A 15,871-nucleotide genomic window follows, 5' to 3' on the forward strand; every position below is an offset into this window, starting at 1 on the left:
TAGGAGTACTTGGATGCTCATGAAGTCCTGTTCACAGAAACCTTCCCACACAAATAAAAAACCCGTCCAAGCCTATTTAAAGGGTTCAAAGGGTGTGACTAATTGCTGTAACAACATCTTAGCTTGAGTAGACATGTCCTGTTATGCTGTGTCGAGACACAGAATCCTGTAGAATCTGTAAACTGATATATCAAATGCTGTAAGCAGAGATTTCACATTAAACTTGATGAAGAAAAACATACCAATGAGTCTGAATCCAATGGGGTTGGCCAGAACAAAACTGAACTTAGTAACAGAATTTGCTATTATTTTTCAGCTCTTGCTTAATACACATTCAATCATTTCATGCATGTTTTTAGCAACTGTAAGTGGCCTCAAAAACCTCTGTTAGTCCTCTCAAATTTTTGAATAAGTGAAAAGGCAAGAATAAATAAATAAAGTTTATGTACATACATGTATGCGCACACATACAGGGTAAAAAGCTTCCAAGATCATCCATGAGGCACAAGATAAAATAAAATAAAGACGCTCAGCAAACCTAGCTAATTTGGATCTTGGACTATAGGTTTTCTTGTTGCATCCTTTGTATAGGAGAGTCTGATGCTAACATTAACTTCTTTAAAAAAACCTGAAAGATAACACAATAGTTGGATCTTTGAAAATCCTAACATGCTGTAATGTTACTAGGTTGTAGAAACTCATCCGTATAACATGATGCTCAAAATAAATAATAATCACCCGTTTTAAAAATCAGAGATTAATGATGTATATCAATGAAAAACTACAGCAAATAAAGCAGCATGCTACCCATAAAAATATTATTAGTTTACATGAAAACTAAATATTTTACTGTAACGGTTTCCTGTTAATATGTTAAGAATCCCACACAAATAAGGTCTAGGGATAACTGCAAGGTATTATACTGAAATAAATAACACCATCTTATACATACTTATATATATCTTGGTGTAAGTAGAGGGTTCTGCCATAGCATCTATTGCAAGACTTTGTACAAAACAAACATGAAAGGACAGGACAGCATTTCTTGTTCATCTGATATCTCAAACTAGGCATCTGCCGATACCAGACTGTATGGTTGCCACACATTTAAAGCAGGACAGCTATACTCCTGTTAGTTCAGTCCATCCCTTCTCACAAGACCCTTCAGTTCCATAATCTCCTTAAATTTAGAGCCACCACATGTCTTCTAGACCCCTGCCCTTCCTGGCTCATTAAATGCGCCAGAGAGGGACTGGCTGAGTGGGTGAAGGAAGTGATCAATGCCTCCTTACAACAAGGCGAAGTTCCAGTGTGCCTAAAGGAGGCAGTTGTAAGGCCTTTGTTGAAAAAGCCCTCCCTGGATCCCTCCATAATGGATAATTATCGGCCAGTGTCCAATATCCCATTTTTGGGCAAGGTAATAGAGCCCAAGGTAACAGAGCCCAAGAAAAAGACCTCCCTGGATCCCTCCATAATGGATAATTATCAGCCAGAGTCCAATATCCTATTTTTGGGCAAGGTAATAGGCCTCCCAGCTCCAGGGAATCCTGGATGAAACGGAGTATCTAGATCCATTTCAGTCTGGTTTCAGGCCTGGTTATGGGACAGAGACAGCTTTGGTTGCCTTAGTGGACGACCTACGCAGAGAACTGGACAGGGGGAGTGTGTCCCTGTTGGTTCTGTTGGACCTCTCAGCGGCTTTCGATACCATCGACCATGGTATCCTTCTGGGCCGCCTTCCTGGGATGGGACTTGGGGGCACTGTTTTACAGTGGCTCCGTTCCTTCCTGGAGGGACGAACCCAGAAAGTGGTGCTGGGGGATTCCTGTTCGACTCCTTGGCCGTTGGCCTGTGCGGTCCCTCAGGGGTCAGTTTTGTCCCTCATGCTATTTAACATCTACATGAAACCACTGGGAGAGGTTGTCCGGGGGTTTGGGGTTCAGTGCCATCAGTATGCTGATGACACCCAACTCTACTTCACCTTTCCACCTAACTCCAAGGAAGTTGTCTTGGTTTTAAACCGGTGTCTGTCATCAGTGGTGGACTGGATGAGGGCGAACAAATTGAAGCTTAATCCAGACAAGACAGAGGTGCTCCTGGTCAGTCGAAAGGCAAATCAGGGAATAGGGATTCAGCCTGTGCTGGATGGGATTACACTCCCCCTAAAGACGCAGGTTTGCAGTTTGGGTGTGCTCTTGGACTCAGCTTTAAATTTGGAGGCCCAGGTTTCTGTGGTGGCCAGGAGTGCTTTTGCACAATTAAGATTAGTGCGCCAACTGCGCCCGTTCCTTGAGCCATCTGATCTGGCCACAGTGACACACGTCTTAGTTACATCCCATTTAGATTACTGTAACGCGCTCTACGTGGGGCTGCCTCTGAAGACTGTTCGGAAACTTCAGTTGGTGCAATGTGCTGCAGCCAGAATGTTAACTGGGGCTGGTTACAGGGACCATACAACTCCCCTGTTACAAAAGCTCCACTGGTTGCCAGTCTGTTTCCGGACACAATTCAAAGTGCTGGTGATGACCTATAAAGCCCTATATGGCTTAGGTCCAGGCTATGTGTCAGACCGTATTTCCCTATATGAGCCTGCCCGGGCCCTGAGATCCTCAGGAGAGGCCTTTCTCTCAATACCTATGTCCTCACAAGCACGACTAGTGGGGACGTGAGACAGGGCCTTTTCGGTGGCTGCCCTGAGGCATTGGAACTCCCTTCCTAGGGAAGCAAGAATGGCCCCCTCCTTGCAGTCCTTCCGTCGGCAAGCAAAGACTTTTTTATTTCAACAAGCCTTTGGAACTGAAAGCTGTTAAGGACAGGACTTGAAGGGTGCTACATTGCTATTGTCTAATTGTATTATTTTAAACTGAGTTTGAATTATTTTAACTGTATGTATGAATGGTTTTAATACTGTAAATTGTTTAATTTGATTTTAATCTAGACTTTTGTATGCTTTTAATTATATGTGTGCTTTTATCTGGAAGCTGCCGTGAGTTCCAGTTTTGGAAAAAGGGTGGGGTAAAAATAATGATAATAAATAAATAAATAAAATACTGAACTTTTCTTTCTCACTCTTTATCCAAACAAAATGTTAATCCACTATACAACAAATAGGAATACAAATATATTCTATATACCACAGGTGTGTATTACTTGTATATAATATATACCTCTCCAAGTGCTTCATAGCGCTTTTGGTTCCATCTGTGCAAATCTTCACGGTAATTAAAAACAAATGGCTCTCCTGTTTTTATGTGTCTTAACTGTCCCTCTACGAAAGAAGAAGAAAAAATAGATTAACACACAATCTTTAGAAGCAGAGATAACAGTTCACTATAACAAAAAACTATTCACCCACAAAAGGTATTCTTATTTAAATAATATTACTATTTCACCCTTCCAAATCATGGGTTGAATCCTGAGAACTATCCCATCTTCTCCCCTTGAAAAGCCACTCCTGACAGCTGGGGGAACTTCCAGAAGGATCTGCGATGGGACACGGGGGCTGCTGAAGGAAGGGTAATCAGACAAAATCTGACAGAATCACCTTGTAGAAAACAGGAGGTTACAATAAGGAGAAGAGTATAAGAAAGACCCCTACAGTGAGCTTCCTGCCATTCATGGTTCTCAGAATCCAAAACTATGGATTCATAGCAGGTGTAGGAAGGACCAGAGAAGATGAAATGCCTTATGAAAACTATTTAGATTATTTTTCAATTATTTTTAAACTGAATTTCATATATAAAACTTGTTAATTAAGGAAGCCATCCTAATCCCAAAATCAATGTCACATTGTTAATTTTAAACGTTGTGAACCTTGCACTATAGGACAATCTTCCCAATACTACTATATCAGCTAGCAATGTGTACAGCGTACAGTAGTGCTTTCCCACATTTGTGAATCTTGTGAAAATGTGTGAAGCAGCTACACAAAAAAGTCACATTTTAACTGGCACACTGCATTCAAATGGGGAAACAAGTTCAGGTGAAATCTAAGAAAGTCTCAAAATATGGGACAACTGTAATACTCCATTATATTATCTTTGTGTAAATCAAAACTGTTTTTCATACATTACAATTCTCTTTAGATGGGTACCTAATTACTGATTAAATCAAAATAGAAGATGAACACATGACAAGTTAAGCCCAAAGGTCACAGGAAGTGGAACACCAGTAGACGGAACAAATACCAGAAACTGCGTTTTAACCCAATGTTTTTTCTGAAAAACATTTTATTCATAATGTTATTAATAATTACAAAGAATTAACAGAGTATTAAAGACTTATTCCAAATCCTGAAATATCTGAATGCAAAAGCAGGGTTTAAGTTAATAGAAGTTATCGTCATAGGAATGATAAAAATTAATGATTTTTTCCTTTGCCACAGAAAAGACACAGTTTTGTACATGAAAGTCTCTATTTTTTGCTTGGAAAAACATTTGCTTGAAAAAGTCTTGAAGCCTCAAAATAAAAGTGAGAGCTTTCTGCTGTCTGCACTATCTCTGCCTGTGAATATACAAATTAAACCAAAGAAGTCTAACTTTCTCAGCTCTGCCATTACCTCAGTATCAGTCCGCTTTTCCTAATTACTAACCTCCACAGGAATTATCCTCCACAACTTCACATCCAATATTTCACATCCCATTATCCATTTCTTCATGGCATACTCATACTCTATGCTTCTTCAAAGGCTTCTAATTTTTAAATTTCTATGCTCAGTTTCTATTATCATTTTTAAGGCTGGTTATTGGTGAAGTTCCTCTCTCCCTAAGGAAATCATAGCATATTATATAGTAAGAACTGTAGTATATTTTCAAGTTCTCTTAAGCTTCACTGAAACACCACTCACTAAATTGTCATTATTGCTTTGCAAATCAGAATAAGACACACATAATGGCTTGTATCCAAAGTAGCACTAAATCTCTCATTCCATTAGTGCAAGGAATTATGCTTGTGCAACATAATTCCTCCCCTTCTCTCCCCCCCCCCCAATCTGTTTGGATCTGCCAACCCTCCAAAGCAGATTTGGGGAGGGTGAGGGAGGAACGTTCTGTTGTTCAAATATGTAAATCCTTCTGCTCATGGAACAAGGCCAGGAGATACTGCCCCTTTCTTCCAAATACAGAAACATAAGCAATGGTGAAAATATGTTAGTGCACACATGAAAAACTCCAGCTAAACATGCCAATTTGATGGCAGCGAGATTGTCCTGCCCAGAGTGCGATTCACAAGACGGAGACGAGGATGAAATTAATTCTTGTTTTATTAGAGTAATTGAGACATGAAAGGCAGTGCGCTTCATAGACCTTGCTACGCTAACTCACTACTGTCCCTATCTAAGCTATCTAATCATACTCTGCAGCATGTGAAAAAAGTTGACTCAGCACCCAGGTCAGGGGGGCGCTGGCTTAAGTAGGGAAGGTCTTTGCCCGTAATCTCTGACTCCTTCAAGGAGCCTCCCTCTGGACGAGGCGCTTCTCGCGACATCTAGCATGGGGCAAAAGGGGGCATGTCTCTGCCGGCTCATCTGACAATACAGTCTCGATAGGTGCTGGCTCAGCTTCAGGAGGCGGGGATGCGTTTGAAGTTTCAGTAGGGGAGCTCAGGGGGTTTGAGTTGGCATGCGCGCCAGGACATCCCCCAACAGCTCTGTTGAGGTGGCTGGAGGTGGCGCAAAGTCTTCTTCAGCGGGAGAACTGTCCGTGGGAACTGGCACAGAGTCAAACACACCACCTCCCCCACGATCCTCAAAAGTGTCTACACCCTTGGTCTAATTGAGGGATCTGCAACTCATCCAGCCCCCCCTCCCTTAGTTCCCATGAGGGAGCTGGGGCTCGACAGAGATCAAGAATGTATTTACTAGTCCCTAGCAATGCCACCCAAAATTAGAATGATAGAACTCTCAGTAATACTTGTATATTATACAGCCACAAGAGTGGCTCTATACTATAGCCAGTGTGGATTTTTCATATTCTGCAATTTTTCATATTCCGTTAAATTGGAAATACCCCCCAAGCCATTCTGATCCTTCCCATAAGCTCATTTCAAAACAAAACCTTACAAAACATATAGTCCTGAACTCAGAAACACTTGCTTAACAACCCTGTCAATTTTCATGGCGATACACAAAACAGTCAGAGAGAATCAAGAGTTGAAAGTCTAAAAAGAGGGGGGGAAACCTCAGAGCCCTTTTGGACTTTTTTCTGCCAGAGCTTTCATAATCTGTTGAAATTCATTAAAAAACAGACATGTTCACAGAGTACCTGTAATCCTATTACTGACTTTGCCCCATACTCTGACCTTCATCTTCTGCAGTTTAAAAGTTGAAAAAATGCCTGGCTGATTTTTAATTAATTTGAACTGAATTCATGCTCAGTAAGAACCAACTGTCAGTGTTCTAAAAGCCAGACTCACAGATGTTGGGCTGCCTAATCAGGGGGGCACACCCATGCCAGACTTTGATTTCATTTGAGACAGTCATGGCTGCTCCCAAAGAATCCAGGGGAGTGTAGTTTGTGAAGGGTGCTGAGAGGAGACTCCTATTCCACTGACAGAACTCCAGTGGCCAGACTGGTTTAACAGTTAGCCACTCTGATTGAAGGTCTGTGAGGGGAACAGGGCATCTCCTAGCAACTCTGAGCACCCTTCACTAACTACACTTCCCAGGATTCTTTGAGAGAAGCCATGACTGTCCAAAGTGAACTAAAGGCCTGGTGTAGATGTGGCCAGGGATAGCTCTGGTTTAAATTTGAGTGGGAGGTTACATGTGCCTGCTGTAGAATAAAAAGGTGGGGTAAACCCTGAAAAACAATGATATTGTTCAAAGTTTTCCTTTTGGAAAGGAAAGGGGCTTTCCCTCTGCCCAGTACCCACCCACCCAATCTCCTCCCCTCCCCTCCTCCCACCCTCCCTGCCCCTCCCCCAGATCAGTGTTGGACTACAACCTGGGAGACCAGGGTTCGAATCCCCACACAGCCATGAAGCTCACTGGGTGACCTTGGGCCAGTCACTGCCTCTCAGCCTCAGAGGAAGGCAATGGTAAAACCATCTCTGAATACTATTTACCATGAAAATCCTCTTCATAGGGTCGCCATAAGTCAGGATCGACTTGAAGGCAATCCATTTCCATTTTCAAACATGATTGCACAGAAATAAATCCCATTGAACTCAAAAATTATGCAAATGATCAAACCCACCATCCCTTCTCCTCCCTCCTATCCCCTCTCTCTTGCCCCTTCCCTCCCCCTTCCTTTGCCCCTCCCTCCCAATCCCCATCCGTTTCCAAACCCTCCTTTCCCTTCCCCCTCCTCTCCCTACGCTTCTTCCTCCCCAGGGTCAGTTTTACCTATCTTAAGCATGATTGCATGGGAGTAAATAACACTGAACTCTATGAGCATGCAAATGATCAGACCTACCTTTCCCCTCCTCCTCTCTCTTCCTCCTCCCCTCCCCTCTTCCTTCTTCCTCTTCCCCTGCCCACTCCAGCCTTTCCTCCCTCCGGTCAGTTTTACCAATCCTAAGCATGATAGCAGGGGACTAAATCCCACTGAACTCAATAAGCATGCAAATGATCAATCCATTCTCAGCAAACTTGCACAGGATCCTATTTCTTATCTCCCGGATTAAAAGCAGAGAAATTCACCAATAGGCAAAAAACCTTGCGGTTTAAGAATGTACCTATAGCCCACAGATATTTCTATCAAAATTTAAAAAGCAGGGAAATTGGGCAGCTATAGTGAATGCACCAGGAGAGCAGAAGACCTGAACTCCTCTCTGAGATATTGTACTGCCCTACAAATTTGTCAAAATGCAAACACAATTTGGGTTGGTCTTTCACAGTCCAATCCACTTCCTGTGTAACTTGGAAGAATTTGGTAACATGTGCCTCTGAGCATATGGTGAGTGGGGGCAACACATGCAATCAGCCCAAATAATAGAAAGAAGACATGTGCTGTGCTGATCTTGGGAGGAAGCAACGTTATTAAGACAGTTGATATAGTTCAGATGGTCACTTTAAATATGTCTGATTTACTTTGCAATTTTAGTGACGTTTCTTATAGGAAATCATTTTCTTTTCTTTCTGTTTCTGTGGATATGTGAAGTACAGCAACACTTTGCAAAATTTACACTAAAATAACTCTAAAAATAATTGTGGAATAACGGCACTGACTATTCTGCAGAAGAGTCTCCAGCAGACATCAGGAGTGTCTCAGTTTGCATAAGATAAAACAGTGGGAGGTGAAATATATTCTAGCAAAATTCTAGGTGTGCTCTATGTTTTTAATTGGCAGTGCCCACCTTGCCTTAAATATATTTGTTTTATTCATTATTTAATTTGTATCCTGCCCTTCCTCCCAGCAGGAGCCCAGGGCAGCAAACAAAGTGCTAAAAACACTTTAAAACATTATAAAAACAAATCTTAAAATACATTAAAACAAAACAACGTTAAAAACATTTTTAAAAAAGCAACTTTAAAACAGGTTAAAACATTATTAAAAACATATTAAGCAATTCTAACACAGACGCAGACTAGAAGGCTTGCTGAAAGAGGAAAGTCTTCAAAAGGTTCCGAAAAGATAGCAGAGATGGCGCCTACCTAATATTAAATGAAGTGGTTTAAACATAGCAGGCTGAAAACATGCATCTTGGGCAGGCTAAGTTTGTTCTTTCCAACAGCTAGAGTCATTGCTTAAGTAGCAACACATTGTAATCAGTCTGATTTTACATCAAACTGCAGTTTCAGATTCAACTGTTAATGCACCCAAAATAGAAATACAGCATAACCTCCAGTTTGAAACACAAAACGCCATATGACATTGACCAATAAAAAGGCTTTGAAATTAATAAAAATCAATTTGACATAGATTTCTAGGATGAATAATGAGGGAAATAAAAATGTCTAGATTAGATTCTCTGTAGAAACATTAGTAACATAGGAAAGAAGCAAAGTAAGAAGAACGCCAACAAACACAAAAATATTCACTAATACGCAAAACCTTGCGGTTTAAGAATGTACCAATAGCCCACAGATATTTCTACCAAACTTTCAAAAGCAGGGAAATTGGGCAGCTATAGTGAATGCACCAGGGGAGCAGGAGACCTGAACTCCTCTCTGAGATATTGTACTGCCCTAAAAAGTTGTCAAAATGCAAACACAATTTGGGTTGGTCTTTCACAGTCCAATCCACTTGCTGTGTAGCTTGGAAGAATTTGGTTTTAATCCGGGAGGTAAGAAATGGGATCCTGCGCAAGTTTGCTGAGAATGGATTGATCATTTGCATGCTTATTGAGTTAAGTGGGATTTACACACACACACGGCAATCATGCTTAGGATAGGTGAAACTGACCACAGGGGATGGGGAAGGGAGGAGGGGGAGCAGGAAGGGGTGGAAAGGCAGAGGGGAGGACTGGGATGGGAGCAGGCAGGAGGGGGAGGGGAGAAGGACAGATGTGGTCATTTGCATGATTATTGAGTTCAGTGGGATTTACTCCCGTGCAATCATGCTTAGGCTAGGTAAAACTGACCATGGGGAGGGAAGCCTGAAGTGGACAGGGGAGGAGGCAGAAGGAAGAGGGCAGGGGAGGAGAAAGGGAGAGGAAAGGGGAAGGAGGGAAAAGGTAGGTCTGATCATTTGTATGATTATTGAGTTGAATCGGATATACTCCTATGCAATCATGATTAGGATAGGTAAAACTGACCAGGCTGGGCCTGGCAACCAAGATGTCTTCTGTATCTTTCAATGTTGTGCTGGGGGAAGGGAGAATTCTACCTTGTGGTTTTTCCCATTACAATGTCGCAAGAACACCTGCACTTGGCTGACTTTCTCTTCTACTAAAGACACAGGATCAGTCTCAGGCCCTGAACCTGGCAACCCTGCCTCCCACCCAAATTTAAAACAAAGCTGTCCCTGGCCACATCCACACCAGGCCTCTATTACACTTTGGACAATCATTATTTATTTATCTATTTATTTAGTGTATTTATATACCGCCCCATAGCCGAAGCTCTCTGGGAGGTTTACAATAACTAAAAACATTAAAAACAAATATACAAATTTAAAAACACATCTTTTAAAAACAATTTAAAATAATTTATCATGGCTTCTCTCAAAGCCATGGCTCAAAGCCAATCATGGCTTCTCCCAAAGAATCCTGGGAACTGTAGTTAGTGAAGGGTGCTGAGAGTTGCTAGGAGACGCCCTGTTCCTCTCACAGACCTTCAGAGTGGCTGACTGTTAACCATTCTCTCAGGGGAACAGGAGTCTCCTCTCAGCACCCTTCACAAACTACACTTCCCAAGATTCTTTGAGGGAAGCCATGACTGTCTCAAGTGAAATCAAGTCTGGTGTGGGTGTAGCCCTCTTATTAGCCAAGCCCAGCAGCTGTGAGGCTTTTAGAACACTGACAGTTGGTCCTACTGAGCATGTCCTAAGTTATAATAGGCTTTCAGCCAAAATTTCTAAAATTAATTAAAAATCAACCAGACATTTTTTAAACTTTAATAGATGAAGGTCAGAGTATGGGGCAAGGTCAGTATTAGGATTACAGGTACTCTGTGAACATGGCTGATTTTTAATGAATTTCAACAGATTATGAAAGCTCTGGCAGAAAAAAGTCCAAAAGGGCTCTGAGGTTTTTCTCTCTCTCTTTAGACTTTGAACTCTCGATTCTCTCTGACTGTTTTGTGTATCGCCATGAAAATTGACAGGGTTGTTAAGCAAGCGTTTCTGAGTTCAGAACTATAAGTTTTGTAAGGTTTTGTTTTGAAATGAGCTTATGGGAAGCATCAGAATGGCATGTGGGGTATTTTCCATTTAACACTGCAGAATGTGAAAAATCCATGCTGGCTATAGTATACAGCCACTCTTGTGGCTGTATAACAATTCTCCATCTTAGGGGATGGCAGGTGTTGCCATCACTCACCACATGCTCAGAGGCACATGCTACCAAATTCTTGTGAAGTACAAGTGGAATGGACAGGATTGCAGCTTGAGATTGACAGACAAATGGTCAAGGAATACCTAAGCATTTTGAAAGAACTCAACTCTCCAGGACCCGATGAACTGCATCTGAGAGTGATGAAGGAATTGGCTGAAGAACTATAAGAACCACTATTATCTTTGTGAAGTCATGGAGGATGAGTGAAGTGCTGGATGACTGGAAAAGCGCTAATGTTGTCTCTATTTTCAAAAAGGGCAAACAGGAGGAACCTGTGAACTATAGACTAGTCAGCCTGACATTGATCCCTAGGAAAGTTTTGGAGCAGATTATAAAGCAGTCAATCTGTAAGCACCTTGAAAACAATGCAATGATTACTAGAAGCCAACACGGATCTGTCAAGAACAAATCCTGGCAGATTAATCTTATGTCACTTTTAGATTGGGTAACCTTCCTGGTAGACTGTGGGAATGCTATGGACATAGAGTATCTTGACTTCAGCAAAGCTGATTAACAAGCTAGCTAAATATGTGTTGGATGGAACACCTGTCACGTGGAACCACAGTTGGCTACAGAATCGTACTCAAAGAGTGCTTATCAATGGTTCCTTCTCAAAGTGGGGAGAGGTAATGAGAGGGATACCGCAGGGCTTGGTTCTGGGCCCAGTGCTCTTCAACATTTTTATTAATGACTTGGATGAAATTTAAGAGGGGTAAGTGCAATGTTCTACACCTAGGAAGAAGAAACCAAATGCACAATCATAAGATGAATGACACTTGGCTCAGCAATGCTACATGTGAGAAGGATCTTAGAATTGTTGTTGAACACAAGCTGAATATGAGCCAAGAGTGAGATCAGGCTGCAAAAAAGACAAAGGCTATTTTAAGCTGCATTAACAGAAGGATATATCAACAATTTAAGATGTGTAGATGATACCATACAACTAGCAGAAACAAGTTATGATTTGAAACAAATGCTGATGAAAGTTGAAGAGGAAAGAGCAAAAGAAGGACTACAGCCGAACATCAAGAAGACTAAAATAATGACAACAGAAGATTTATGGAACTTTAAAGTTGACAATGAGGACATTGAACTTGTTAAGGATTATCAATACCTTGGCACGGTCATTAACCAAAATGGAAACAACAGTCAAGAAATCAGAAGAAAGCTAGGACTGGGGAGGGCAGCTATGAGAAAACTAGAAAAGGTCCTCAAATGGAAATATGTTATCGCTGAACATTAAAGTCAGGATCATTCAGACCATGGTATTCCCGATCGCTAGGTATGGATGTGAAAGTTGAACAGTAAAAAAAAGCGGTAAGAGAAAATCAACTCATCTGAAATGTGGTGTTGGAGGAGAGCTTTGCGGCTACCATGGACCTTGGAAAAGAGAAATACAGGCATACCCCGCTTTAACGTACGCAATGGAACCGGAGAGTGTACTTTAAGTGAAAATGTACTTAAAGTGAAGCAATTATCTTCACTTGTACTGCACTCAATCACCACTAGATGGCAGCGGCGTCATGCCAATAAAGTGTCCATTGTTGCAAAGCGCACGTACTTTAAGTAGTATGGTGGAGTATGGAGCATGTACTTTATAGCAAGGCTACTTTAAGTGAAGCTACTTTAAGCGGGGTATGCCTGTAATTGGGTTTTAGAAGAAATTAAAGTAGAACTATCACTGGAAGCTAAAATGACAAAACTGAGGTTATCATACTTTGGACACATAATGAGAAGATATGATTCACTAGAAAAGACAATAATGCTGGAAAAAACAGAAGGGAGCAGAAAAAGAAGACCAAACAAGAGCCGGATTGATTCCATAAAGGAAGCCACAGACCTGAACTTACAAGATCTGAACAGAGTGGTTCATCACAGATGCTACTGGAGGTCCCTGATTCATAGGGTTGCCATAATCGACCTGAAGGCACACGGCAACAGCAGAAGGATAGTTTCCAAATTGCATGAAAGACTAGTTCCCCTCTATTTGGCACTAGTTAGGCCTTATCTTGAGTTCTGTGTCCAGTTCTAGACACTGAACCAGACAAACTGGTTCCAAGCAGAGCAATGTGGATGATCACAGTACTGGAAACAAAGCCCTATGAATGAGGATAGACGGAAAGAAATTGGCATGTTTAGCCGTGAGAAGAGAAGACTGAGGGGACAGACATAGCACTCTAAGTACTTGAAAGGGTGTCAAACAGAGGAAGGCCAGTATCTCTTCTCATTCTTCATCCCAGAATGCCAGATAGGGAATAATGGGCTCCAGTTACAAGAAGCCAGACTTTGGCTGTATATCAGGAAAAGCAACAATCAAACCAATTGCCTAGGGTGCTGGTGGGCTCTCTAACACTGGAGGCATTCAAGAGACAGCTGAACAGCCATCTGTCGGGAATGGTTTAACTTGGATTCCTGCCTTGAGCCAGGGTGTTGGACTCAATGGCCCTATAGGCCCCTTCTAACTCTATTCTGTGGCTATATGACAGGTTTCAATTTCAGAGGTAGCAATAAGGTTTCTAGGGAGAAAGCAAAGCTCCATCAGATTTCTGCTTTGCAATATTCCCCAAGGGTATCAAGACTTGTGCTCAGTACAAGGCTGCTCCTGGAAACTGTTGAATCTTCAGCTGGTATAACCTAGCTCCTGAAAGGAGTAGATTACTGGGTGGACATTACATCAGCGGTCCATTTCTACACCGCATTGTCATCCAACTACAATTTTGAACTCAAATGGTATAGAATCTACATAATTTGCATACTGCACATCTCTTATGCTATTGCTTTCTACCTTGGAAACTCATCCACTGTATTCCATATACCTGTTGCTATAGAAGCTCAGGGCCAATGTTACATTAGAAGTGTTATTAACGATCATCTTAAAACACGCTAGATCTCTTCTTTTACAAAAAAGCAGCTGTGTACAACATACCCCATCTGGATCTGGACTCCTGGGGGAGGGGGTTTAAGCCTTTCTCAAAGGTACTTCCCTGCTGGCTTTCAGGTACTTGGAAGCTAATATTGTACACTGCAATCTTATTATGTTTACTAGGAAATGACCCACTGTTTTTGATGGTGGTTATTCCCTAGTAAACATATTAAGGATTGTAGCCTTCGTCTTCGAACATGTTTACATGATATCTCAGCCCTGGAACAGATATAATATCAGAGACTACATGTGAACAGATACAGAGATGTACAGTTCTCTCAGGCTTAAGGCAGGCCTTTTGGTGTATATAGCCCTTCGTAGGTAGACAGCTTCTTCTAGTATATCCCTTTAAGTCTTTGTGGGGAATGCACTGGGGGGGAGGGGTCAGCCAAGGCCAGAGAGCTTCACAAGCTTACCCTTTTAGGGTTTGCCTGACTGAAACGTCAATTTCCTAATTAACTCACCATCAGGAATCTGAAAAATTCCATTAGGGCATCTCTTTAAGAACCAGGAAGCCAAAGAGAGGTCAAATGTAATACAGAACAGTCTTTATGGGGTGGTAAGAATCTTTTGGATGATTTCATGCACTACACAACTCTCTCAGGCTTGAGGGTGAGGAACTTAACTGAGCTTGCCCCTTTGGGGCTAGCCAGTGTGGACTTCACAATTCCACTTCAGAGTTGGGCAACTTATGGCGAATAACAAACAAGCCTTAAACAGTTTCCTAAACTGATGCAACCATTCTCTTAAAAAAATTCAACAAAATAGTTCTTGGAGTACATTTTGTACTTTTAAATGTAAATTTATAATATAGACAAATTACAAACTTGTTAAACATCTCCACACATTAGCTCAATTTAAATAAAGATATATAGTTGAACCTATACAAGACTACAAGCATGAAGTCTAAGATAATAGTCTGAAGTACACTACCTTTTATAGTGTTCAAAAAACCTGACTTCTATATGATACAAATATGTCCAAAACCACTTAGGATTTTCCTTCCAAGGGCAGACTTACGTGCTGAGACTTACGTGCTTGGCATTGTTAAGGAGTAAGCAGCAACATAAATTGTCACTGCTCTAACAACCTTCTAATTGCACAGGAGTTTTGTTGTATACAAATGCTCTCTCAACTTTCTTTATTTCAACTCTCAAGTTTCTTTATTTCAGTAAAGAGAGCAACTCCATGTGTGCAAAGCCAGCCATAGCTCTGGTTCACAGCAACTCTGAAAACAATTCTCATTAAAATCAGCAATATTTGCTTTCGATTATGTGTTTTAAGATTATGTCTGCTACGACATGACACAATATCCTGATCCTGGATATATCTACAGTAGGGCCCCACTTCTCAACGGCCCACTTTTCGGTGTTCCGCTAATACGGCGCCAGCGGGTTGATCAGCTGGAGGGGGGGCTGGAGCTCCCCACGCTCCGGCTGATCTCGCCAGAGGAGGGGAAGATCAGCTGCAGAGCGCTACAGCTGATCTCCCCTTCTGGCGCGATCAGACTCCCACACTCCAGCTGATCGTGCCAGAGGAGGGGAAGATCAGCTGTAGAGCGCTACAGCTGATCTCCCCTTCTGGCGCGATCAGACTCCCACACTCCAGCTGATCTCGCCAGAGGAGGGGAAGATCAGCTGTAGAGCGCTACAGCTGATCTCCCCTTCTGGCGCGATCAGACTCCCACACTCCAGCTGATCGTGCCAGAGGAGGGGAAGATCAGCTGTAGAGCGCTACAGCTGATCTCCCCTTCTGGCGCGATCAGACTCCCACACTCCAGCTGATCTCGCCAGAAGAGGGGAAGATCAGCTGTAGAGCGCTACAGCTGATCTCCCCTTCTGGCGCGATCAGACTCCCACACTCCAGCTGATCGTGCCAGAGGAGGGGAAGATCAGCTGTAGAGCGCTACAGCTGATCTCCCCTTCTGGCGCGATCAGACTCCCACACTCCAGCTGATCTCACCAGAGGAGGGGAAGATCAGCTGTAGAGCGCTACAGCTGATCTCCCCTTCTG

At 42.2% G+C, this 15,871-nt stretch overlaps 1 protein-coding gene across 11 annotated transcripts in view; it reads right to left on the bottom strand.

Moving 5' to 3' along the window:
- Positions 1–15,871, bottom strand: part of ARB2A (ARB2 cotranscriptional regulator A) — a 495,278-nt gene that overhangs the window by 456,679 nt on the left and 22,728 nt on the right. For 10 of the 11 annotated variants that reach the window (XR_009762084.1, XM_061622217.1, XM_061622215.1 and 7 more), the window contains one exon: positions 3,168–3,268. Coding sequence is in view for 10 of the 11 variants with exons in the window: in XM_061622217.1 (XP_061478201.1) it covers positions 3,168–3,268 (101 nt within the window). In the remaining variant the exon portion in view is untranslated. Of the gene's footprint in view, positions 1–3,167; positions 3,269–15,871 lie in introns of those variants that run through there. The other variant, XM_061622247.1, reaches the window with a different exon arrangement.

Source organism: Rhineura floridana, chromosome 1 (genome assembly GCF_030035675.1).
Source record: "Rhineura floridana isolate rRhiFlo1 chromosome 1, rRhiFlo1.hap2, whole genome shotgun sequence".
Lineage (NCBI taxonomy): Eukaryota > Metazoa > Chordata > Lepidosauria > Squamata > Rhineuridae > Rhineura > Rhineura floridana.